This window comes from Oryzias latipes, chromosome 15 (genome assembly GCF_002234675.1).
Source record: "Oryzias latipes chromosome 15, ASM223467v1".
NCBI lineage: Eukaryota > Metazoa > Chordata > Actinopteri > Beloniformes > Adrianichthyidae > Oryzias > Oryzias latipes.
Genome location: NC_019873.2, coordinates 24,004,340 through 24,028,143, shown reverse-complemented (window position 1 = coordinate 24,028,143; position 23,804 = coordinate 24,004,340). Strand labels below are relative to the sequence as shown.

Genomic DNA, 23,804 nt, shown 5'->3' with positions numbered 1-23,804 from the left:
ACTTATTTCAGGTAAACTTTATACTATCACTGCTATCTTCACGCTCGCTGCAGCGCTGTAAACAGGAAAACACTTCCCTTCAAATTCACCGGCAAAGTTTTGGCACATGAGGTGTTTCAGCTTTGAAACAAAGGAGTGGCATTAAACCCCTAATGCATCTTCTATTTATATAGAATACAAAGCCTTTATAATACTTATGTAAAGTAATGCTATGAAGTCTCCAAATATTCAAATAATTTGTCATTATTTTGAAATGATTCAAAATTGTGTTTGTAGTATATATTTGTGTTAGTATTCATATTGTAGTATATATTTAATTGTAGTATATATTTATTCTTCAGTCTAACATGGAGCAAGTATTACAAAAACAGGTTTTATTTAGAATTATTTTATTTAATGGTTTAATTAATTTGTATAATGTTTAATAGCTTAATGCTATTTTGTTTTCAAATTTTCAAAAGGAAGGCAGACTGCCACGTGCAGCGCCGCAGTTGGATGTGTCTGAAGCTTGGAGCTTGACTTCCCTACGTTTCTCCTATTGGCCTTGAGCTTGTTTGGAGGTTCTAGCAGGGGAGCGCAGCTACTGGTATACCGATGAATGGTCGTCCACCGCTGGGGGACACCGTCCGCTGCCACCGAGCGCAGAGCTTCGGGAGGGACTCTCATGGACCGGTGAGGGAGGAAGGGGACACCCGCCTAGCCAGCCAGATCAGCCGAATCAACCCTAGCGATCAATGGGGTGACAGATGTCGCAGCCAGATCGCCCTCACATCCAACTGAAGAGAAAGCCGGGGAGGAGCTTATATACCTACAAACAGAACGCCGAGTTACTGTAGCGGTTTCGCCGATTTCAAAGATCCACGTTATGACTAGAGTTCATCAATGACGAATAAAACCCGCCATCACCGTTCCATTCTTCCAAATATTTCGAAGAAATAAGCCATAAAACGTTCAAAATACTCAATTTACCCACAATTCTTGGTAATATGTAAATCATCTACGTCCCCGTTGGCTGAAAAGCCACCAATCCCAGACGTGCTACGTTTGCCCCGCCTCTAAGACTTTGACAGACTTTTCTTATATAACGACCCAAACTTTAGCTTTTGCGTCATTTTAAACCCTGCCTTTGTTAACGTTGCTGCACAGGTAAGAAGGTCAAGACTCACTTTAGTAGGCCTTTAATTGTCCCCACTTATGTCCCAAAAATGTGTGTGTTGTTTTTCTGCAGGTTTGCAAAAGAAAAGAAACAGTCATGTCTGACAGAGCGGTCCTGCACTATTTTAATGGAAGGGGAAAGATGGAATCGATCCGCTGGCTCCTGACAGTGGTGGAAGCTGAAGTAAATGACCGTGCTCTCTCTCTTACTTATTTTTTTATTGCACGTGCTGACCTTATCTTTGTCGCGACTTTTCCACAGTTTGATGAGATGTATTTGACGTCGAGGGACCAGTATGAAAAACTGCTCAATGGTTAGTTGTTTTCCATGCATTAGTGGACTCTTTCACCTGCGCGGGAGGGGCTTAGTATTATCTGTCACCTTCAGCCTGTATTTGCAGGTGGGCGACTGCCCAGGCAGGCAGGTAGATGGATAAGACAAAGCACATTTTGAGTGGTTTAACCTGTCTTTGTGACCAGTTAGTGGTATTTTTGAGGTGAATGCAGGGAGCGCTCATCTGAATGACTTGCTGTTTTCTTTGCAGATGGATCACTCATGTTTCAGCAAGTTCCCCTGGTGGAGATTGATGGCATGAAACTGGTTCAGACCAAAGCTATCCTGCATTACATTGCAGAGAAGTACAACCTCCATGGAAAAGACATCAAAGAGCGTGCAATGTATGCGCCGCTCCTCTGACCGCCTCATAAGTGACTATTTCTCACGATCACATCTGATCATAATAGTGAACCCTGTCGTTTCCCTTTAGGGTCAACATGTACGCAGAAGGATTGATAGATCTCATGGAGATGATGATGATGTTACCCTTCGTTGCTGACCCAAAACCAAAACTGGACAACATTCAGAGTAAAGCAAAAGAGCGTTACCTACCTGTGTTTGAGAAGGTACGGTTTGAAACCCCATTCATTCTTTAAAAATCCACATTTTTAGTCATCTTGCATCTCTGCACATCCTTCCAGGCCCTCTCTGGACCCGTTTACCTGGTAGGAGGTAAACTAAGCTATGCAGATGTGCTGCTGCTGGAATGCACTCTGATGCTGGAGGAAAAGTTTACTGGGATCCTTGGCGACTTTCCCAGTGTCAAGGTAAAAACAGAGCCGTGGTGTTGAAAAAGTCTGAGTGAGTGAGAGCTGTTGCAGAGAATTTTACTGTGTCTCTGTTCAGTCTTTTCAGGGCAGAATGATCAAAATTCCTGCGGTCAGCAGGTTTTTGCAGCCAGGCAGTAAGAGGAAGCCACAGCCGGATGAGAATTATGTGAAGACCGTGATGGAAGTGTTCAAAATTACTGGTCCATTCCCTTAAATATTAAGGGCCCGCTTCATTCCATGAGTTATTAGCATGATTGCAAATACCTTATCTTAGATTATGCTGATTTTTGAAAAACATGACTCGACTGAAATGAATACTAACACAAATAATTCAATCTGTGTAGTGTAAAAGCATCTGTGTACTTTTTTTTTCTAACAACAAAGATATTTGTTAATGCAAAAATATCAATAAATGTGTTTTTGTGCAACTCTTTTGTCAACGATTTCTTTTTTTTATCACAAATTGTCCACACAGAAATGACTTTAAAATATCATGTTTATTTCCTAATTACAAAAGTTGTTCCTTTAAACCCGCTTTAAAAAAAAAAGAAGAAAATGTGTCAGTTTCTTAGTTGTGATGCTAAAGACGGCGTCTTTCCTTATAAGGTTAATGCTTTGCTCCGCAGTAGTTTATCTCATTTGACAAACCCACAATGCGGCCATAAAACACTGACAGATCCATCTTAAAGAGTAGAGAACAACAGACAGGAAAATCAGGTTTCCCACAGAAGAAGGGTTTGGTCGTTGAGAATACGTGATCTTTGACCCCGTTAGATGATCCGTGGTTTTACGCCATGATCAGGAGCAGCAGGCGGAATACCATTAGCAAACTGCAAAAGACAAACCACAAGGATTAAGATCACGAAAACGGGAAGTGTGCTTCAACAATTGTTGATGTGAAAAGTGCTGATTAAAGGTGGACTCAGACCTTAGCCCTGACATTATACCAGCAGGCATTAATTTCCCAGATTTCTTGTATCTCATTCCCATGACGGCTGCAAGGGCTCCAGAGGAAACTGGGCGGGTTTATAGTAAAACAAACTCAACATTTATAAAAATCACCTGACTTGAATAGAAAGAAAATGAGCTTTCTCGGACTTACGCAACGACACCTGAAAATCCTTTGGGTTGTTGGAGATATTATAGGCACCATAAGCAGAAAACGCACCAAAGACTAAGCCTGCCATCATGGACATAACGCTGCCTGTGGAGATGAGAAACGTCAAGCTGAGTCATAAATCCAAAAATTTACTTTATTTACATGAATGTTTAATCACAGAAGTGGTTCTGACCTTTTCTCTTATACCCCATGTACCCTCCCAAAATGATGGTGGCAGCATAGCTAAATCCAATCCAGTCCATTGTCCAAATGAAGCTGTTAACATAAATGAACAGATAGACATTACAAAATAAAAGCACATTAATTGTCTTTATTGTAGTATAAGTATTTATTTAAGTTTAAGCATTGACAAATAAAGCAAACAGCATGAAGCATATTATGAATATAAAAAATGGGTATAATATAAAATGTAGTGGGTTTTAATTTGATCATATTTAATACAGTTCAATAAAAAGTACTGCGTTTAAGTTTACTAAGTAAAACATAGAACATGCGCAGTAAACCTGATTGCCCACTAGGTGTCACTAGCGTTCCTGTGGTATTTAGTCTGCTTAATTAAAGACGAAATGCAATAGAAATAGGCATTACAGATACTTTCAAGCTTAAAGTTACTGTATGAAAAACTTATATTATGCTCTTACATCGCTTAAACGTTGCCCTGCTTTTTGAAATACGAATTACGATCCAGCAACCAGGACTAACCAAGATGACAGCGGAGGAACACTTCTGTCTGTCCGTTTCAGTTCCGTTTTCATGCCAAACCACTTTTACGCGTGCGCAGTACAGCTCATGATATGTTTAAGAACCCACAACAAAGTAGGTACAAAAAAAGAAAGTTCAGTTTGAGCCAAAAGAATAAACATTTACACGTCATATAATTTTTTTCTCGTTTTTTATTGATCGTAATCGCCTAGTTGTCCTCACCTCGTCATAAAAATAAGCTTTGTAATTTTAAGTATCAAGCAAATTGTTATTAGTATACCTTTCTTAAAAGGCAAGACAAATGTATGCAAATCAATAAAGTATTGTTGAGTTTCAGAGCAAACTTTCAATCTACATACCCACGTTATTCTTTTAAACCAAATAGCTCGGTTTCATTGAGTCATAATTTGCATAGACATGTAGTCTGCCATCACACAGATTTACAAAGCAAATGCAAAAGCAGAGTTCAGCATTTGATTGTTTAAAAAAATCTATTTTAAATAGTCATGAAATCTTTAAGAAGAAGAACATAATCTAATGCAGAGACTTCAAAACAAGCCAACCTAAATATATGTTACCAATTATTACAAGTCTATAGTGCAGGTAAAACTGAAATGAATGAAATTTAAATGAAAATGCAGTGCCAATACACAAATTGTTTTTTCATTGTTCTGGTAACTGGCTGTCAGTGACTTGATATAAAACAAAAATTAAGTTATAAAACTTATGTCACTTCCCATCTGACAAGTAAGTCATTTATAGAACATGAATCAAACTCAGTCAACATCCATATAAGGTGTTATTCAGTCAGCCAACCATAACCTGTAAATTATTTAACAGATGTATCTTTGGACCCAATCACTTTCCTATCTACTGAAGCTTAAGACAGAAAAAGTGACTCAAAGAAGAAAAAAAAAACTTTTATTGTAATTCATCTCCACTCCCAACATGATAGCTTTCATAATTTTAATAACAGTCCCAAAAGGATTAACTCAAAGCATTCTTAGAGCAAAATAAGCCACTGTGGGCCGTAGACAAGACGACTACATGTTGCAGCTCAGAAAAAAGAGAGCCAGAATGCAGTCACCTGCAGAGGAAGAGCCATTGTGGCCCCCCAAAAGAGAAGGCACACATTTCCAGAAACAGTTGAAGTTTAAATGCCTTCTACAGATTCTCCTGAAGAGTCTGGTCTTATCTGAATAAAAATGACTATAAAATGGATGACAAAGGTCATTTATCAAGGGAGGATTACTCATGTGAGGTATTGGAGTGATGTAAAAATTATGACATTATGGTACCATCAACATAAAGAAAAAAGAAAAATTGTAGACCTAAAGAACCAAGAGACTAAAATACAGAAAACACAGGGATTATTTTTGTGTAAACAATGGTGCATTTCACAATACAGTGATGTTATAATACAAATGGCTTTGAGTGCACAGGTGATATACTGTTAACATGGCTTTGTAAGCATTTTGTAGGATATAAACCTCTATCTGAGCTGTAAAATAATTTTAAAGCAACACAAGTTGAAAATGTATAAGGAAAAAAAAAAAAGATAATACGCTTGTTTCTTGCTCCCCGGGGTGAGAAATATGATGGCTATTGCTTAAACACAAAGAGACGATCAGAACAACACTGTGGCAGACACACCAGCTTTTGGCAATGACCAACATTTAAAGGTTCAAGTAATATTTTACAATGGTAGAACACTGTTTTTACACACATTCTTTCAGTTTGAGTTCAGACTTCTGCTGAAACGATGGCCAACGGAGGACGCTTTTATTTTGAAGCATAAAGAATCCTGTTTGAACGGCTACATTCAGTCAAAGCAAACACATTTACATGAATGTCTGTGGTGGTTAATGCAGCTGGTGTCAGGGTCATGAGCTACTTTTTGCCTTGTTTTGTTCTACCAGTGTAAAAATAGAACTTTACATGAGAAAAGTGCATAAATTTCCTGATATGGGAATTGGCATAAAAAAAACATTACAACTGTTTTCAGCGCACTTGAGATCAATTATGTGTTTTTTTCTTAAAACACAGTACACTTGGCATTAGAAAAAATGAAAGCTTTAATAAAAAAAAAATTGGGGGACAACTGCATGCAGAAATAGCAATTTAGATAAACCAAATGATGGTATATGATTTTAAAAACTTCTGTTTTCTTTAATTTTGTCATTTAGCTCAATTTTTTAGAACCATAATATCTATTCACAAATCTACTCTCTTTGTTTTTCCTCTTTACTTTAGGTTGCAAATCCAAAAATCAAAGCTGCTAAAACTCTTACATTTGTTTTTACATCTTCTGGTGACGGTTGGAAGGTCAAAAACTGAGATTGTTGCTCTGCACTTGGAACACGCCCCCATGTTGCTGGGATACGGTAAATGGCACCCGTCTTCACGTTTTTCTTTGCATGTCGTTGCGACGTCCCCACCCTGTTTGCTAAAGGGAGAGATTCACCCACACCCAACCCAGCAGCGTCCCGCAAACCCAGGTCCGCACGTAGAGTTTCCTGCCGTTCTCCGTCAGCAGCAGTGGCAGTGTCAGTCCTCCCAGGATCATCACTGACGGGAGGGTCCTGTAGAGCCTCAGTGGAGACGCTTTTGCCTCCCTGGGGAACCTGGTCTTCTTCTCCAAATTCTGAGACTCGTAGAAGTCTGTCAGAAGCCTTCAACATGAACAAAGGGATGATTTAGGAATCAAAGTATGCAGAAAAAAACTTTCAAAAAGCTGAAAAAAAGTTAATAAAATACAAGATTGTAAATTTGAAAAATAGACTTAGATTAAAAAAAACAAAAAAAAAACAACGGAGACAAAATGTATTTTTTCGGTTTCAGACTTGAGTTTAAGAGTTGAGTTGAGTTGAGTTAGGGCAGTGGAGCAGGTCGTCCAACAACCGAAGGGTTGGCGGATCGATCTCTGCTCTACCCAGCCAGCTGTCGCCCCGAGCGTGGCTAGTCTGCAGCTCACCGCTTCCCCCAGGGGATGGGTCAAAATGGGATGGGTCAAAATGCGGAGAAGAATTTCCCCATTGTAGGATAAATGAAGTATCAAATATTATCATTATTTAATTTTACGTCGGGGTGGGACTTTAACCCTATTGGCTAATAGGGATATGATTGACACGGGGTGGCAGACGTTATGGTGATGTCATTTCAGCACCAGAACAGCGCCCGTTGTTGGAGTCATCCCTCCTCTGATGTTTCAAAGTTTGGCAGAGCCTCATCGCTCCTGTACGCCACATCAGAGACGGTTCTGGAGTGAAGATGACATCACCATAACTTCTGCCACCCCATGTCACTCATATCCTCAGTAGCCAATAGGGTTAAAGTCCCACCCCCACATAAAATTAGGCTCAACTCAGAAAGAAAAAAAGTCTAAATTGAAACGGTAAATTCGTAAAGAAAGAGAAATAAAAACTGTCCAAAAATAGAAAAATTAATAAAATTAATAAAATTTGTCTTTTTAAATTGGTAACAGCTTTAGGTTTGTAATTTTATTTTTAATTCAAGTTGTCAATATTTTTTCAAATGCATAATATATTTCTTTCAAACTTACCATCCCTCACAAATTACAAATTTATTTTCAACATTAATTTTAAATATAAAATGTGTACTTTATTGTCAATATATATATATTTTTTTAATTGACAATTGATGCTGATCCTGATGTGACCCCATAAACCCAAAGCAGCAAAAAGAAAAATCATTTACACTAAAAAGATAAAATAACAAGAACAATGTGATTTAAAAAAAAAGGTTTTGTTGGCAGCAACATCCTCTCATGACCACTTCCTGAAGAATGGTTTCAGTTTCAAATATTTTAATGGCTTTTAAGTCACATCTTTTAAAATTTCTATTTTTTTTTTCTTCTCAATTAAGGCTGGGTCCTAGGAGAAGTAGGTTAGTACACATTTAGTTTCACTGGCTGAAAACTGGCTGCAAACTCAGTTCTCTGTTGGTGGTTAAAATGCACTTCGAGTGCACATCAGATAATACAAATGCAGAAGCAGCGTGCTTTTATTTGTGGTAAAGAAACCCGAGACACAAAGAGCACAAGTTTGCATCAGCTTACAGAAGCTGAAGAAGAGAACCTCATTGCACATTTACTGTAAAGCTGTTTGTATTTTTTTACAAAAACCCCACTGAGGTTTCACTGTGGCTCAACAAGTCATATAAAAAGATTTAAATTGTCTATTAAGGCAGGCAGCAAATGGTAGACTCCTGCTACCTTGACTCTGGATCAAGTGAAAAGAGCTGCATTTAGATCAGTGGTTTTACTGATAATGGTGCAAAGCAGCCTTATTGATCCTTCCGCCATTCTCCTCCAGCTCTATTAATGTGTTGTTATTGATTTAGAGTAATTAGGGAATGACGTTGCGATTTCAAAGGAAGTGCAAAGTTATTGGTTAACTTTCTTTGGCATTTAAAAAAAAATACTATAGAGAGAAACCAGTTTTATGGAAAATAACTGCAACAAAAATACAAAAACCTAAAAAAAATGAAACATCTGACGAAGTAAAAAGTGTTTCAAGTAATTTTTACTCATCTACTAGAAAGGCAGCATCTTGACACACTCACCGGTCTTTGATCTCAAAGCGCTCGTGCAGCCATCTGCGGAAAAACTCGGGCTCTGGAGGGATTTCATTTATGTCCACGCGGTCAAAGTGTATGTGCACACGGGGGCATTCTTTGCAGAGGAATTCTGTCAAACACAAAAAAATATATAGTGAGCAAACAAAAACAGGAAAAGCCATTCAGAAGGTCAGCTTGTAAAGTAAGCACTTAAACCCAACACTGGCTGACAGTGATGGAGCGGAGCTGCTCAGAGGCAGAAAACACAGAAACGAGCTGAGGAAGTCCAATCTGGAAATGAAAATGACATGAAAATGCAGCTTTATTGTAGCTATATCCTTCAATATTGAAAGTTTTCAGTGTCCAACACTCAAGCTGGATGAAAGTGCGAAGAAATCACTGAAGTGTGAGACAGTGGCACTAAAAACGTAGCCAAGTGTAAAGCCTCAAGGCCACACGTGTCTCCCCAAAGGCCTCCTAGTTCCTGTTTCCACAATATTATCAGGAAATGTGGCTCTGCGACCAGTGGAGGAAGCGTGATCGAAGACGCCAGCAGAAGATTGCTGTTGAAAAAGCACATCCATCAAGCGTTGCATGGATCTGACGTGACCTTCAGGTAACAGGTCTTTTTCAGGAGAGCTGCTGTGCTGAGCATGAGGAGAAACGACAAAAAAAGACTTCCATCTCAATCTGCCAGAATATAGGATCCAAAAATCTAAACAAGCGTTTAGCAGCAAAAACTATGAGGGGCCGTATAAGACATTATTTATTCTGAACCATTCACATTCATACATTCTTGCTCTCACAGTCATATATACTCTCTTTCGCATACATATATTCTCTTACGCATCCATATATTCTCTCTCTCACATTCATACATTCTTGCTCTCACAGTCATATATACTCTCTTTCGCATACATATATTCTCTTACGCATCCATATATTCTCTCTCTCACATTCATACATTCTTGCTCTCACAGTCATATATACTCTCTTTCGCATACATATATTCTCACTTGCACATCCATATATTCTCTCTCTTGCATGCATATATATTACTTTACACATACATACATTCTCACTCTCATTGTCACTCTTAAAAAAGAATGTATGTATGTGAAAGACAAGTATATATGAACGTGTGAGGAAGAGTTTATATGTGTGTGTGAGAGAGGAGTATGCATGAAACGGAAGTTACTTTGCATGAAAAGGAAGGCACTTTGAATGAAAAGGAAGCCACTTTGAATGAAACGGAAGGCAGATGATTTCTCGTGCTCTGATTGGACGAGAGGCCGCCACCTCCCATTTTGAACACACTCTAAACCCTATCACTTGTACTGACTCATAACTATTAAGGTTACACAACTTAAATGTCATTTTGTAGTTGATTCAACTATAAAGTATTAAGCTCTATCAAGATTTTTTCAAATTTAACTTAACAGTGCTAAATATTTTAAAGCTTATTTGTATCTAGCACTCAAAAATTTTAAGATCCCTGAAGTAGCGTCATGACGTCATCACGTACTGGTGGGAGGGTCTTTCGTTTTCTCTACGTTAGCTCAGGTGGCCATGTTGGATTTGCCGAATGCGAGTATGCGACGTTTGAAATTGAAAGTCGAGCATTTTATTATGCTGCAAAGCGTTGCGATTTCGTCCCGCTTCAAGACGCCCCAACCTCGGGGTTTTTTTTCCATCCGCCTCATCGCTGATGGTGCCGTCTTGTCTTCAGCCCTGATTTTATTTGGTAAGTATCGTTCATGGTTTATGAATGAATGCTTTAAAAATGCTCTTATACTACCGTAAATGTGGTTTACTGTTGTTTAAACATATGTGTGTTATGATTGTTTTAGAGATTAATGTGGAAATGTATACATGATTAGTTTGTCATAGCAGACGTATGGCGAGCCAAACCCAAAATGCATTTCTGCCCGTAAGTTACGACAGTGATGAGGTTTTTTTTTTTTTTCAGAGGTAGAAATGATCTGTTATGCTGCAATCACACTAAACATGATCCGCGTGTGAAATTCGCGTTGGAGGCCTCTGTCTGTGGCTAAAGTTTGCTGCTGGACATTTGTCCAAAAATGTCACTCAAAGCCTCTAACGGTTGTGTGGGAGGAGCTACCGCCAACAGTTTTAAGCCTGGTTGCTACATGGAAGCATTGGGTTTTGAATGCAGCTTTAAGCTTTTATAAATCACTGATCTCCGTTATAAAAAAGGTTTTTGTAAAAATAAATTAATCAACGTGCTCGTGTTGTGTTCAGGTACCGAACTACAGAGTGTTCAGTGTTTCACCTCCAGGTAGACGCCAAGGCCAGCGAGGTAACTTGTCTCAGTTATTTGTCTAGAGCTATTTTAAAAAAAACAAAAAATGCAATAGGTTGTGTAGTGCAATAAATGTTTTTTGATCAGAATATAATTGAAACATTTTTTAACATTGAAAAATCTCTTTTGGACTTTTTCAGATACTGAACTTCAGAAAGTTCACCAGAAAGTCACCATTTCACCAGAAAAGACCTGTCAGTGGGTGAGTTTTATACTTATTTAATGCATTCATCCTGAACTATTACCATTATTAGATTTATACGGCAGCATGGAAACATTTATGCACATTTTAACTAGCCAAAGGTCTAAATAGAGCTGAAATTATTTACAATTTAACTAAACATATTTAGATTGCAGGCTGAAGGTGGCACAATGGAATGGAGGTGCAAGTTGTGTTCTGTTACTTTGGCACTATGCAGTACTACATATAATACTGCAGTACTACATAGCCAATATTCCAAAGTGTTTCCACTGCCATGTATGTGGAGACACTTTGGAATATTGTCATGTCTTTATGACAGTATATTACAATAATAAAATGATGTTGCATTAGCACCATTCCATCATTTGAAACCATGAAAACTCATCTGTCAAGATCTGAAATGGATTTATGTAGAGTAGATTCAGTCAGAGGAAATTGTGCAGTTTTTACATGTTTGTGTAACTTAAAGCTGCCCTTTTCTGAGACTAAGTCCACCAAAACAGACAGGAACTGGCCAGCTTGGTTAGGATTTATGACCTCCAGGTGAATTTCTAATGTGCATAATTCAAAAACGGATAACAAATCATTTGTAAACAGCTGTAAGAAGCCACGGTGTAACTTGCCTTCAAATGACTTTGGGTCTTTGACCTGAGGTGGATCATGACATAAACACTGTATTGTCCTCTTACTAGAAATAGACATCTAGAAAAGGTATCATTTTATTATTTCTTAAAGTTCCTTAAGTAAATATTGGAAGTGTTTGCTCTGCATTTGCTTCAAAGGTAATGGATATTTCTTTTTATTCTTTTAGGACCAGCGTGACGTGAACATGAGACGGGCACTTGTCCTCCTTGCACTTCCTGTTTATCTGCATGAAGATGCCTCCAACTTCTTCAAGACCTGTACAGTAAGTGCACACGACTCCCTGTCAATGGTTTTCACTAATCCTTTAATATTGATTGAGATTTTATTGAGTGACATAATAAATAGGGCAATTGTTTGTAGTTTGTAAACTGAGTGATATTTTTAAATGGTTTTAAAACTGAGACGGAAGATGAAAGGCGAACATCAGGGACTCCTGATTGGAAGGAGTGGAGTTTCGTTTACCTTTTGTGCTCCTGATCCATCATTATTTGAATAAAGAAAAATGAAGCTTTAGTCTTAAATTATTTTATAAATGTCCTCCTTCAGAAAAATGCTAAAGAACTTTTTAAAAACACAATTTTAATTGGAGTTGGTCCTTAAAACATCATAGCCAGTTGATTAAAAGCTAACAGAATGTTAGCATGAAAAGATTCCCATTGACAGATGGCAGGAATGTCAGTTTTGGACATTAGTGTGATGAATATCTTTGAGGGTCTGAACTCATCTGTGTTTTTTGTTTTGTATTTTCCAGAATACCAGACCTCACAGACACTGCTGTGGGTATCTTCTCAGTTGTCGTGGTGATGCTCCTGATGCTGCCGTCAGTGGTCCCACACATCTGGCTGACTAATCTCTTCTAACTCTTCGGGGACATCTATGCTCTGGACCTACAGCACCCCAAAAAACTTGAACTTGCCTTCATATTTATTCAGAATGCTGTCTTGAGCCTTGAGGACAGCAAACCACTGAAAGGACATTTATTGACGCTGAAGAATGTTTCGTTGAGTGAGTCTTCCAGAATGGACTATTTGTTGGTTTAAGTGTTATGTAACTAATGTGTTTTGTTGTGATCATTTGCTTTTTCTGCCGTAAAATACAAAACCAACTCTTTTTGTCAATATGTTGTGTGGCACTCTTATAATGCAGTTTTATTGCACTTATTGTTTCTTCATCCTCTTGATATTTGTGCTTTTTTTTTAAAGAGCAATTAAAAAAAGTGTATTAAGCAATCACTATTGTGTGGCCTTCACGTTTGTTGGTTTTTATCAATGTTAGCCTTTAAAATGTAGTGGGGCAGTATCAATATCTCTGTTTAGAATACATTTTAAGCTGAAGAATTTTAAATATTTTCAATGCTACACATTTAATGAGTTAAAGAATTTATAAAGCATTTGAGTGAATTTTACATATTTTATGAGTTGAGTAATATAAAAATATAGTTAGTTAAAGCGTTTTTTAGTTGGAAAATATTAAAAACTTTAAGTAAATAATCTCTCTTTTATAAGTTGAGGAATCTTAATATTTTTTATATGAAATAATACAAATGTAAGCCAACTGACAATATGAATTTTAATAAATGTTAACTTAAAAGTTTTAATAATATAACTTAACTGTTGCGTAATCTGTTACAAAATAATTTTTAAGTTCAGTCAACTCGCTAGGGATTACAGTGCAGACGCTAACATGAACAAGCAAGAAATCCCAAATTAACAGACTTGTTTTGTGGAAAGGTATGTTTTTCAGCTAGCAGGAATAATCAAAGTATCCGTTCTCTGTTTCAAAATGAGATTGCCACAAAACCGTATGTTATCTCATACTGGAACAGCTTTGGATGTAGAATTCAGTGGGAAAAGGTTTGGACCCTGCCACAAAAGTATTTCATCACCAATAAAATCAGAGAAATTTCTTTCAAAATTCTTCACAAATTTTATCCAGTGAAACATTTCTTTACTAAGTTTAAAAAAGATCTGGACATAAACTGTTCATTCTGTCATTCCTCACCAGAAACTGTGCCTCATCTTTTTTGGTTTTGCTCTTTCACTCAACTATTTTGGAAAGATGTGATACATTTTATAAGAACTCATCTATGTGAAGATTATAGATTATTTTACGAGCATATTATTTTTGGATATTTTACACAAGAAAGACTTAATGCAGAAAAAATATATGTAGTTAATTTACTTATAATTATGGCTAAATACTTTATACACAAGTGTAAATATGCCAACAAAAAAACCGTGTTTTATGTTTTTCAGAAAGAAATGGTTTTGTATGTGAACAGTATTAAATCTTCCACTAACAAAAAAGCTGTCAGAACAGTTGAAACATGGTCTCTCCTGAAACTTAAACAGATTCCTTTGCCTTATTATTTTTGTTTTCTTTTTGCATAACCTGTTTTACATGGTTATCATTATGTTTTTTTGTTCATTCTCATGGCGAACGTGAAGATTGTATTTTGCACACAGTGGAGTTTTGTGTTTGGTATTTTGTATGTGCAAGATATTGTTAATAAAGTTTATTTTTTAAAAAAAACGAACCGGCAAGAAGTAGCCACGGGGGTCCTGCAGCCATCGGAACCTTAACAAATATTTCATCTCCACCTCACCGTTGCCTTTTTTAAGAAATGACAGCTGGTTTTCCCACATTTATATGTAGTTATGGATCGAAAACAAGAGGAATTTGTTTTAATGTAAATGCGTGTTCCAGCGTCTACAGGAAGTGTCGCCCATAATTCACGCAAAGGCTCATGGGGGCTAGGAATAAGGTGGATACGGATTTTCTGTTTCGGTGGCACTTCTATTACCATTATTGGTATTTGAGACATTCCTTTGTGTCTCTAGAGATGCAGACAGATTTGTGACCACTTGAGGTGAAGATAAAATATTTCTTAAGGTTCCGATGGCCTTCTTATTGGTTCGTGTTAGCGTCTGTTCAAAATGGGAGGTGGCGGCCTCTCATCCAATCAGAGCACGAGAAATCATCTGCCTTCCGTTTCATTCAAAGTGCCTTCCTTTTCATTCAAAGTGCCTTCCTTTTCATGCAAAGTAACTTCCGTTTCATGCATACTCCTCTCTCACACACACATATAAACTCTTCCTCACACGTTCATATATACTTGTCTTTCACATACATACATTCTTTTTTAAGAGTGACAATGAGAGTGAGAATGTATGTATGTGTAAAGTAATATATATGCATGCGAGAGAGAGAATATATGGATGTGCAAGTGAGAATATATGAATGCGTAAGAGAATATATATGCATGCGAGAGAGAGAATATATGGATGTGCAAGTGAGAATATATGTATGCGAAAGAGAGTATATATGACTGTGAGAGCAAGAATGTATGAATGTGAGAGAGAGAATATATGGATGCGTAAGAGAATATATGTATGCGAAAGAGAGTATATATGACTGTGAGAGCAAGAATGTATGAATGTGAATGGTTCAGAATAAATAATGTCTTATACGGCCCCTCATAAAAAACAGATCTGATCTTTGACTGCAGGTGGTGATTGTTTGAGCAGAACAATGCTGTTTTTAAAAAACAACCACCTGGAACACATGAAGGAAACTGACTCTTTGCTCTGGAGTTCTAAACATCTCATGGTCCTGATAACATTTATGAATTTAAGAAGAATTTTAAGAAGAAAATATTATAAATCAAAGCAGCATAAGGTCAAAGGAGAAGATGTTCAGTCATACTGATTGCTATTCCTAAAGGACCCATGTCATGTTAAATCCTCATGTTATATATTTAGGTGTTAAGTTAACATTATGATGTCCATTCTTCACTATAAACAACTCCAAAGTGGTATTCTGATTCATTCACACATTTCTGAACATTCCTCTAGAAACCTGCGCTGTGAGCGCCAGCCCCTCCCAATCCACAAAAACGAGCAGGTTCTCCCATTGTGACATCACAAAGTGAGGAACCGCCCCTTCCAGGAAGAATCTGCGCTGCCAGCACCTCCCCCAGGCGAACACGCTCACACTTTCTCCACAGAGCTAGCGGGGATTGACACACTTTCATTTTATCTGCACAACATGAACATCCATCCATGCAAATGTTCGGATGTTGTTTGTTTTTGCGGGCGAGACGCGCTCCTGAGGCCGACTCTAGGTTGACGAAATGGGCGGTAGCCACAAAAAGAGAAAGGCGGAGCCTAAGAGATGGAGTAATTTTACTTTTGGGTAAAAAAAAAAATTGCTGCTGCTACAAAATAATCCTTCTATAGTGCGTCGAAGGTAATATATTATCGTATACATAAATATAGTTTACTCTAAAAAGCTTAAGAAAAGCATGATATAGGCCCTATAAAAGGAAAAAACATTTTGTGAAGCTCAAAGATTTTACGTAATTAAAATGAGATATCTACATCTATAGCTCTTTAATTCCATACCTACCCATCTATATCTATAGATCTATAATTATCTATATTTATCTATGTGTGTATATATATATATATATCTGTGTACAGCATTTAAGAACTATGAATTATATGCCAACATTTAACATTCAAAACCTACCAAGACTGTTACACAAATTAGGAAACAACCCGTTTGAATAGGATTTCATTGTGACAGTTATTTAAAAAAAATATTAAAGCATATCATAACAATCTTAAAAAATGTTTTTATAATACTCAGAGGTTTTGAGTTTTTTTCTCCAATTTGAAGACATCCAAACATTTATTTTAGCAAAATGTTTATATTTGACTATATTTTTTAACCCTTCTTTGGTTAAAAACAACCACAAGAAAAGTCTATAAAAGAATGAAAATACATAAAGGGAACATCATCCTTTTTAATGTAAAAGCATTTATGTATCCAAAATCCTTATATAAACCAGCAAATTGAAGGAAACAGCTTTTTATAAAATTTAGTCCCGGGTGTTGTCGAATTTTCCATCATTTCCAAATAGTGAGCGAGTCCTGAAACTGATATTTATGGACCAATCACACGGCAGTGTCGTATGACGGCAGAGTCATCCCCCCTCCGACATCAACATTGCCCCAGGGGGCCGGGAAGTGCGTGAGGAGAGCAAAGCTTCTCTGGGCTTTGGAAGAAGCATCCCTGTTTGTTCCCGGCTGAACGGGAAGTTTTTCTGTTGTTCTGAAATTCAAACAGTCCTTAAACAACCGGGAAACGCAATAACAAAGGCTGAAAAAAACAAAACAAAAAAGGCAGAGTCACGCTGTTTACAGGAAGCTGCGGCTCTCGTTAGGTGATGTTTGCTGCGTGATTAATTAGCGGAAAGGTTGTAAACAATGAGGACTGTTTTATGACACGGTGGGTTTTATTTACAGTAAATTGATTTTTTATTTTTGCACAAAACTAACAATAATTTTAAGGACTAGTATGCAGCCATCTTTCATAGACATTTTTATTGGTTTAGAGTACCGTACTTGTAAGCTTGTAGGTTTATTTCCTCTGTGCAGAAAAACAGGAAAAGTAAAACAAGATTTATTCCATTTTTCAATGCAATGTCTTTCTTCTCCCCCCAACAAAATAAGAAAATTTTGCTAAAAAGAAAGTGGCACTAGCGACTTCATGTGTCCCAAGTGTGTTTATATTTGTATTTTAGTGCAGTCTATCTTTACTGCATTGATCCTGCAGTGTCAATCATGTAATATTTTAACTCAACTTATGAGAAAATTATAAGAAAACGGATGTAAATTTATTTTAAAAACATGTATTTTAAGGACTGGTCCAAAAATCTTTTTTATTTTTATTCAGCGCCTTTTGATTAAATGTTGATTTATTTTTTTAATTCTTCAGACCAATTTTGTTTGGATATTAAAAAAATTAGGTTTTCCCATTAGTTTTATTACTAGTGATTTAAACTTAAAAGGTGGAAATTTAATTTTTAAAATCACAAATTCTTATAATAAAAAACTATATAAAATCAGTTTTTATAAGAAAAAAAAAAGTACAAGAAATTATTTTAACCCAAGAGAACCAAGGAGCAATTTTCTTCAGGGCTTTTAGAGTTTATTTGACTATTTAATTTTCTGTTTAATAAAATAAAATAAGAGAAAGAAAATCACAGTTCTCCTGGGCTAAAGGAAACATTAATTCACAAAATATATTAATTTAAATGTGAAGGTTGATTAATCAGTTTATTTATTAAGTTTTTAACTCAGCTTCATTTCACTGTTACTATATTTTTCACAGCACAATCTGAGACACAATCATGTTGTTATTGAGGATGTTGTTATTGCCTCCCCAGGTGCGTGCTTACCTGGCATGGAGGGAGCAGATCTTCTCCGACTGGAGCCATCCAGCGTTCCTTCATAGGCCACAGTGACGTCATACACGGCGTCCAGGTGGTCTCTCATGGTCTCGATGGCAACATGAGCGGCCTTCATCCTTGGAGTAAGCGTGTGCTTAAGAACGGCCAGTCCTGCACGAGAGACAAAACAGCACAGATGAATTAATCACTCAGTGAGAGGAAAAGACAAGTCATGGCCGTTTTGATCTCAACTCTGCTTATATATTTAAATCCCACAAATATAAGGTTTTCAGAAACAAAGTCTATGTGAGTGCGTGTGTGCCACTCCTCAGCGCGTTACCCATGGAGGCTGCAAGCTCTTCTCACTAATACCTCACTAATAGCAGATGATGTCATGAGTGCAGCTCTATCACATGATTTGTGTGGATTAAAGGGGGAGGTGATATGCAGAGCCCTGGCATATGCTTAATCTCTGCAAAAGGGCAGCCCATGCAACTGCACAACCCTGTCAAAAAAAAAAATACTTCCACACTCCACAAAGGAATCAGTCTGTTAAAATCACAGTAACAAAGACACAAAAAATGCATTAAACACTTTCATGCAAACTGTATGCACTTTTGAATTGATTCAGTTGCCTAAAAAACAACACGTCTTAATGAATATTTTGTCAATTTTAAGGTGTATAATTTTACCTGCAATGAATGAAAAACCTAAAGTGGGGACAGCAGCTTTTAGTTTGAAAAATCATCAATTAGGGTTGCACGATATTGGGGAAAACTCACAATTTGCAATATAAATGACATAACGCGATGACGATATAACTTGCAATACAGGAACAAACAGCAAAACAACCAAAAACATCATTTCCATTACACGGCAACAGTTTCCTTTAAGTAAGAGTCAAACAAAAACAAAAACAGGGCCCCATCCAATTGTTCAAATGCATAAAGGGATTTATGTGATTCGTTAAATATTTCAAGCTGCCAATACATTGATGTAGCACATTTAAGTTAACCATTTATTGCAATTCCATCCATCTTTCGTGATACGCGTATTGCACAGCTTGGTGTCGGGATAACCATATATATGCTATTTATTGTGCAGGCCTCGTGGGAATTGTGATCAATGAGCCAAACTCGCAGCTCTAGGGTCACCACAAAGACACTTCTGTTCCTAAACATGGTAAAGTTCACACTTGTTCAATAAAAGTCATTACTTAAGTAGTTGTGTGTTTTAAGGGTATGCATTTAATGCAGCAGAGACACAAATAATCCCTAAAATCAGTGTTGATATTTGTTAAACTTTTTTTTCTCGCTCATTAAGCCTTTATCTTAATTTATATTTTCTTAACACACCCCCACTTAAAAAGAACAAACCAGAAACATTTGTTTTTCTTGTTGAAAAGGTTTAAACCAGAAAAACTAGTTTTTTCATCTGCAGGATGACAAGTTTCCCAACTAAACTTAGGTTGTGTCTGAATTCCATCATAGTGCACTATACAGTGCGTTTGCCATTTTGTAGTGCTGTCAAAATCTATAATTCCCTAATCCAGTGCCCTAGAAATTTCCCAGAGGTCTCTGCGAGAAACCAGTGTGCATCCATCCTCACTAGACTGGCATATATAGACCAGAATGCATTGTGTTTGAAAAATATATAAAATGAGAATTTTCCCCCCATGTTAGTCGTGAAAAAAAGTAGCAAATTGGTGCCGAATTACTTTTAAAGTCCAGGGCACTAGACAGTCCCGCTATAGTCTTTTAGTAGTTAGGGAAGGAATACGGAGACAGCCTTAGTCATACCCGTCAGACCAGTCGGCTGGATTGAATTAGTGCAACAGCCAATCACTTGCCTTGTTTTTTAGCGAAAGCCTGACTGTCAGCAATGACGCTCTTGATCTCAGGATTATACCGAGTTCCTTCTGGGAAAATGACAAGGTACATCTGAAAGGAGTAAAGCACATTCAAAGGACAGCATGAGCATAAACCTCTGCACAGGTCAGAGATTTCACAAGCGAAGACATTTTCAGGAGTAAAGGGATCCTGAGCAAACCTGTGACACTTGGTTTTCATGTTGTAAAATTACTCAGCTTAGATTTCAACCACAAAAATGCTTAGTGATGAAGATTTGGTTTTAGAAGATGTAGAAATGTCTTTTTTAATGGTTTGCGATTAAAAATAAGACATTTTTTTCACATTTTCAAATAAGATCAAGAATTTTTTAGGTAAATATTCAAAATATCTTTGATTTTGTGAAACTCCCAGAAGTGTACTATGAAAACATTAATTGGACTCAAACTATAACAATATTTAAACAATAAAATCTAGTGTTACTTTCAGACCTCACTACTAGACTGCAAAACTCTTATTGTGAAAACTGAACTGGTTTAGCTCTCAGCTTGAAATGTCACAACACAGCTTTCATTGTGTACTGGAGGTCAACAAAATTAAATCTGGCGGACATTAAACCCGCACATGACTTCAGAGGCCATTATGTTGGTTTGTGTTGATTTCCTGGGCCCTCCTGCCAGATCACAACTTTCCAGCATTTGTTTAGGTTAGCAATGTTTTACTTTTTGTACCCATATGAAGGACGCGTGTCTTATATTTTGACTAGAAAAAGGTCACCGTAACATCAGAAAAACACACTATCGCACAGACTAATCCCCATGAGTCCTATCCAAAAAAAGTGATTAAACGACTCAGTGATCACAGCCACTTTCTGATTACTGGTTATATGAGGTTTCAGTTAGATTTGAAATAAATATAGAGGATGTTGACCACAAATTTAAAGACATTCATACAAATGTAATGGTTTTGTTTGAGACCGAATAGAAGTTTTGCTTCAGATATTGAGGCATCGAAACAGAGTCATGGCATAAAAATACCCACTGGAGTTCCTGTTTGCGTCTGGTTGAGAAGCTTCTTTCTCATGGCCGTTTCATTAAACTTTGCACTTCGTTTCACATAGATTCCCCCATGCTAAAACAAGAAAAGAAAGAAATACATTGAAATCAAGCTATATATATTTAGCTGCATTGAAACTAATTTAAAGTTTTCTTTTTCTTTATTTAAAGCTTTATTTGAGAAGATTATAGCTTCATACTCACTCAGCTGCATTACCTGAGAGAAATACCATCCATAAAGCGGGAGCCACTTGAGTCCATCTTTGAGGACATATCTCACGTGACCCAGAGCGCTCTGTCTGATGGCGAGCATGTCAGCGATGATCCAATCAACTACAACGGAAAAAACGGCAACACATTTTACTGACACTGTACAAAAAAATAAATGTTTAATGATTCGAATTTAAGGTCCAACTCCAATCAGTTCCCAGTGTTCTTTAAATCATAATTATTCTGTTTCTAGACTACATAATTAAAAAAAAAGTTCATTTTTCTAGAACATAATTCATCAGAAATTCACCTCTCAGTTGGCACGGGGTAAGCTAGCACTCATTTCCCATCATTTCTATGTTTACAGTCTCTCCCCCCTACCTTACAGCTTCTCACAACCTCAACCTGACACCACAGGTGCAACAAAAACGGCCAGCAATATCAGAGCTATCCAGCCGTACAGTTTTGAGTCAGACGTCTATTTGTCTACAAGTGGATGCATCAGAATGGAGCTTGTGGCCTGCTGATTGGAGTTTGTAACAACTATAACCTTTTTTCAGCTACTCCTGATTCACCAGGAATATGCAGACATTTTAATCTTATTTTCCCTTCTAAATGCCCTAATGTCATGAGAAAAAAATGCTACAAGAACACGTTAAAAAACCCCACATAAAGTTATTGGAGTAGGTCTTTAAACTACTAACCTGTACACTGATGATTTGACAGGTAAACGACATTTTCCTTCTTCTTTGGTATATCCCCATATATGACAATCTGTTGAGATCATAAAAATAAAGTTTTGATGAAACAACAAGAACTCATCATGTGGCCTAAAGCCTGTGGGGGTCTTCAATGTTTATAGTCGCAGCTTTACAGCCTCCATCATTTAGGACAGGTTGTTTGCACAGCCTATCATAGAGAAATGCCAGCAATGAAAGGTGTGATGGGGGGAATGCAGACTTTCTTGAATTGAATGAAGCTGGTTCAACAAGATCTTGCTCAACTGCCAGGCTGACTGCCTTCACACCCACACTTTAGTCGAAGGATTTAAATGAAGAAAACAAACAAAAAAAGTATTTCATGCACAGATATCTTACCTCCACTCCTGTGTAGTTCTCAAAGAAAAACAGGACCATGCTCTGGTAGATGCAGTATATCCGGTCGTCTATCTTGTGATAAATACTTGCTGGTAATACAGTTGAAAGCATGCGCCAAACGCCCCATGACAGCAGGTAAGCTGGGGCTGTTCCCAGCATGATCGTGGCTGGGAACCAGTACCGGAGCGAGTAGGTGTGCACCACCAGAGAGAGCAGCATGGTTCCGCTCGCACAGATATATGCCTGAAACCCACCGCTGGACTTAGCGAGACACGCCAAACTATCTATCCCACAACACACCTGGCCTACTTACGCCACACCTGCCCCGAAGAGTCAGCATAAGAAAGTGGGAGAGCTGCAGCGGCGGGGCATGAGTGGAGCAGCTAGTTCGCTAAAGCTAAATTTAACCTTGTGAGCAAAGGAGCGCAGTTCGCCAAGTCAGCAGGCGCGAACTCAAACAGCAACACATCGAAACAAAACGGAAAGTTACAGAGTCAACGGCTGCACGAGGCTGAAACGACCTCAACCGGAACTCAGCGCACTTTACTGTACAAGTTATGAAAAGCCTTTTAGCCCTCCCTCCACAAATAAAACGAGTTAAAGTTTTACTAAACTCTACACGTCACGCAAACTGAAGACTGTAGCGTGAAAAGTTCAATAAAGTGCACCCCAAAAGTCAGCTCCAGCGCCGCAAGAAAAAGTATCTCCTATTCCCTTCCACTGATCATCTTTATCCGGCTGCTAGCTTCTAGCAGCAAATGTCACACACGCCTTCCTGTGAGAGGACACGCTAAGACATCGACGCAGCTGATTGGTCAAATGACGCAGGAGAGGCAAGCCAATCAGAGCGCTGCAAACTCACTTTTCTTTTAGGACTGTACCACAAATGTACGACTGACAGTTTCTTTGAACAGAAAATGTTCTGTTACTCGCAACATTTTATTTTTTAACTTTTTATTCATGTGCCAAATTGAAAGAAAATAATTACATAAAAAATAAATGACAGATTTGTTATGGTTTTTATTTCCTTTTTCCCCCTAAAGAAGACAATTTTGAAGAACTTATTTACAGTAAACTATTTTTTTCATTTATGACTTGCATATTTATGTATTTGTTTATATATTTCAGCACGGGTAGACGACAAAGTTAGAATGTCATTGTGCTGTTATGTGTTGCATGTGACAATAAACACTTTGAATCTTAAAAGTTAAAACCGAAATATGGTATATATGGGGAAAATAGCAGAGCAGAAAGTTCAAATAAATTGAAGGGATTACCCAAGTCAAGTTAATTAGCCCCATCAATAGAATACTAAGTAATGCAGTTATTTAAGTTGAAGTGTTCAAATAATACATTGAACTGTCTTGTTTTAGTAGCACCAAATTTGCCCAATTTCCTAAACTCATAGAAAGCTTTAGTCATTGAGTAAAAATGTAAAAAAATTAAAAATAAAAAGGAAATGACTTTTCATTTCTAGTCTAGCTTCTAATAGTATTTGAAAACATGCATTACTTTTTTTATACTACTT

At 37.4% G+C, this 23,804-nt stretch overlaps 3 protein-coding genes across 4 annotated transcripts; 1 reads left to right on the top strand and 2 right to left on the bottom strand.

Moving 5' to 3' along the window:
• The first annotated feature begins 1,023 nt into the window (after positions 1-1,023).
• gsta4 (glutathione S-transferase alpha 4) lies at positions 1,024-2,690 on the top strand. The gene is made up of 7 exons (XM_004077192.3): positions 1,024-1,146; positions 1,229-1,339; positions 1,418-1,469; positions 1,701-1,833; positions 1,923-2,058; positions 2,134-2,259; positions 2,339-2,690. Exons 2-7 carry the CDS (start codon positions 1,253-1,255, stop codon positions 2,474-2,476), a joined length of 672 nt encoding a protein of 223 aa, XP_004077240.1. The 5' UTR covers positions 1,024-1,146; positions 1,229-1,252; the 3' UTR covers positions 2,477-2,690.
• A 50-nt stretch (positions 2,691-2,740) lies between these two features.
• tmem14a (transmembrane protein 14A) lies at positions 2,741-4,156 on the bottom strand. 2 transcript variants are annotated; one of them, XM_004077191.3, is made up of 5 exons: positions 4,024-4,156; positions 3,555-3,637; positions 3,365-3,466; positions 3,191-3,278; positions 2,741-3,092 (listed from the first exon to the last, which is right to left on the bottom strand). In XM_004077191.3, the coding sequence occupies exons 2-5, from the start codon at positions 3,622-3,624 to the stop codon at positions 3,050-3,052; spliced, it is 303 nt and encodes a 100-aa protein (XP_004077239.1). In that variant the 5' UTR covers positions 3,625-3,637; positions 4,024-4,156; the 3' UTR covers positions 2,741-3,049. The 2 variants fall into 2 exon arrangements, with proteins under 2 accessions (XP_004077239.1, XP_011482821.1); XM_011484519.3 differs by having other exon boundaries at positions 4,085-4,155.
• Positions 4,157-4,986: 830 nt separating this feature from the next.
• Positions 4,987-23,067, bottom strand: agpat5 (1-acylglycerol-3-phosphate O-acyltransferase 5). Its single transcript, XM_004077415.4, has 8 exons — positions 22,277-23,067; positions 21,884-21,953; positions 21,187-21,302; positions 20,956-21,045; positions 19,917-20,007; positions 18,077-18,238; positions 8,669-8,792; positions 4,987-6,756 (listed from the first exon to the last, which is right to left on the bottom strand). Exons 1-8 carry the CDS (start codon positions 22,493-22,495, stop codon positions 6,531-6,533), a joined length of 1,098 nt encoding a protein of 365 aa, XP_004077463.1. The 5' UTR covers positions 22,496-23,067; the 3' UTR covers positions 4,987-6,530.
• Positions 23,068-23,804: the final 737 nt, after the last annotated feature.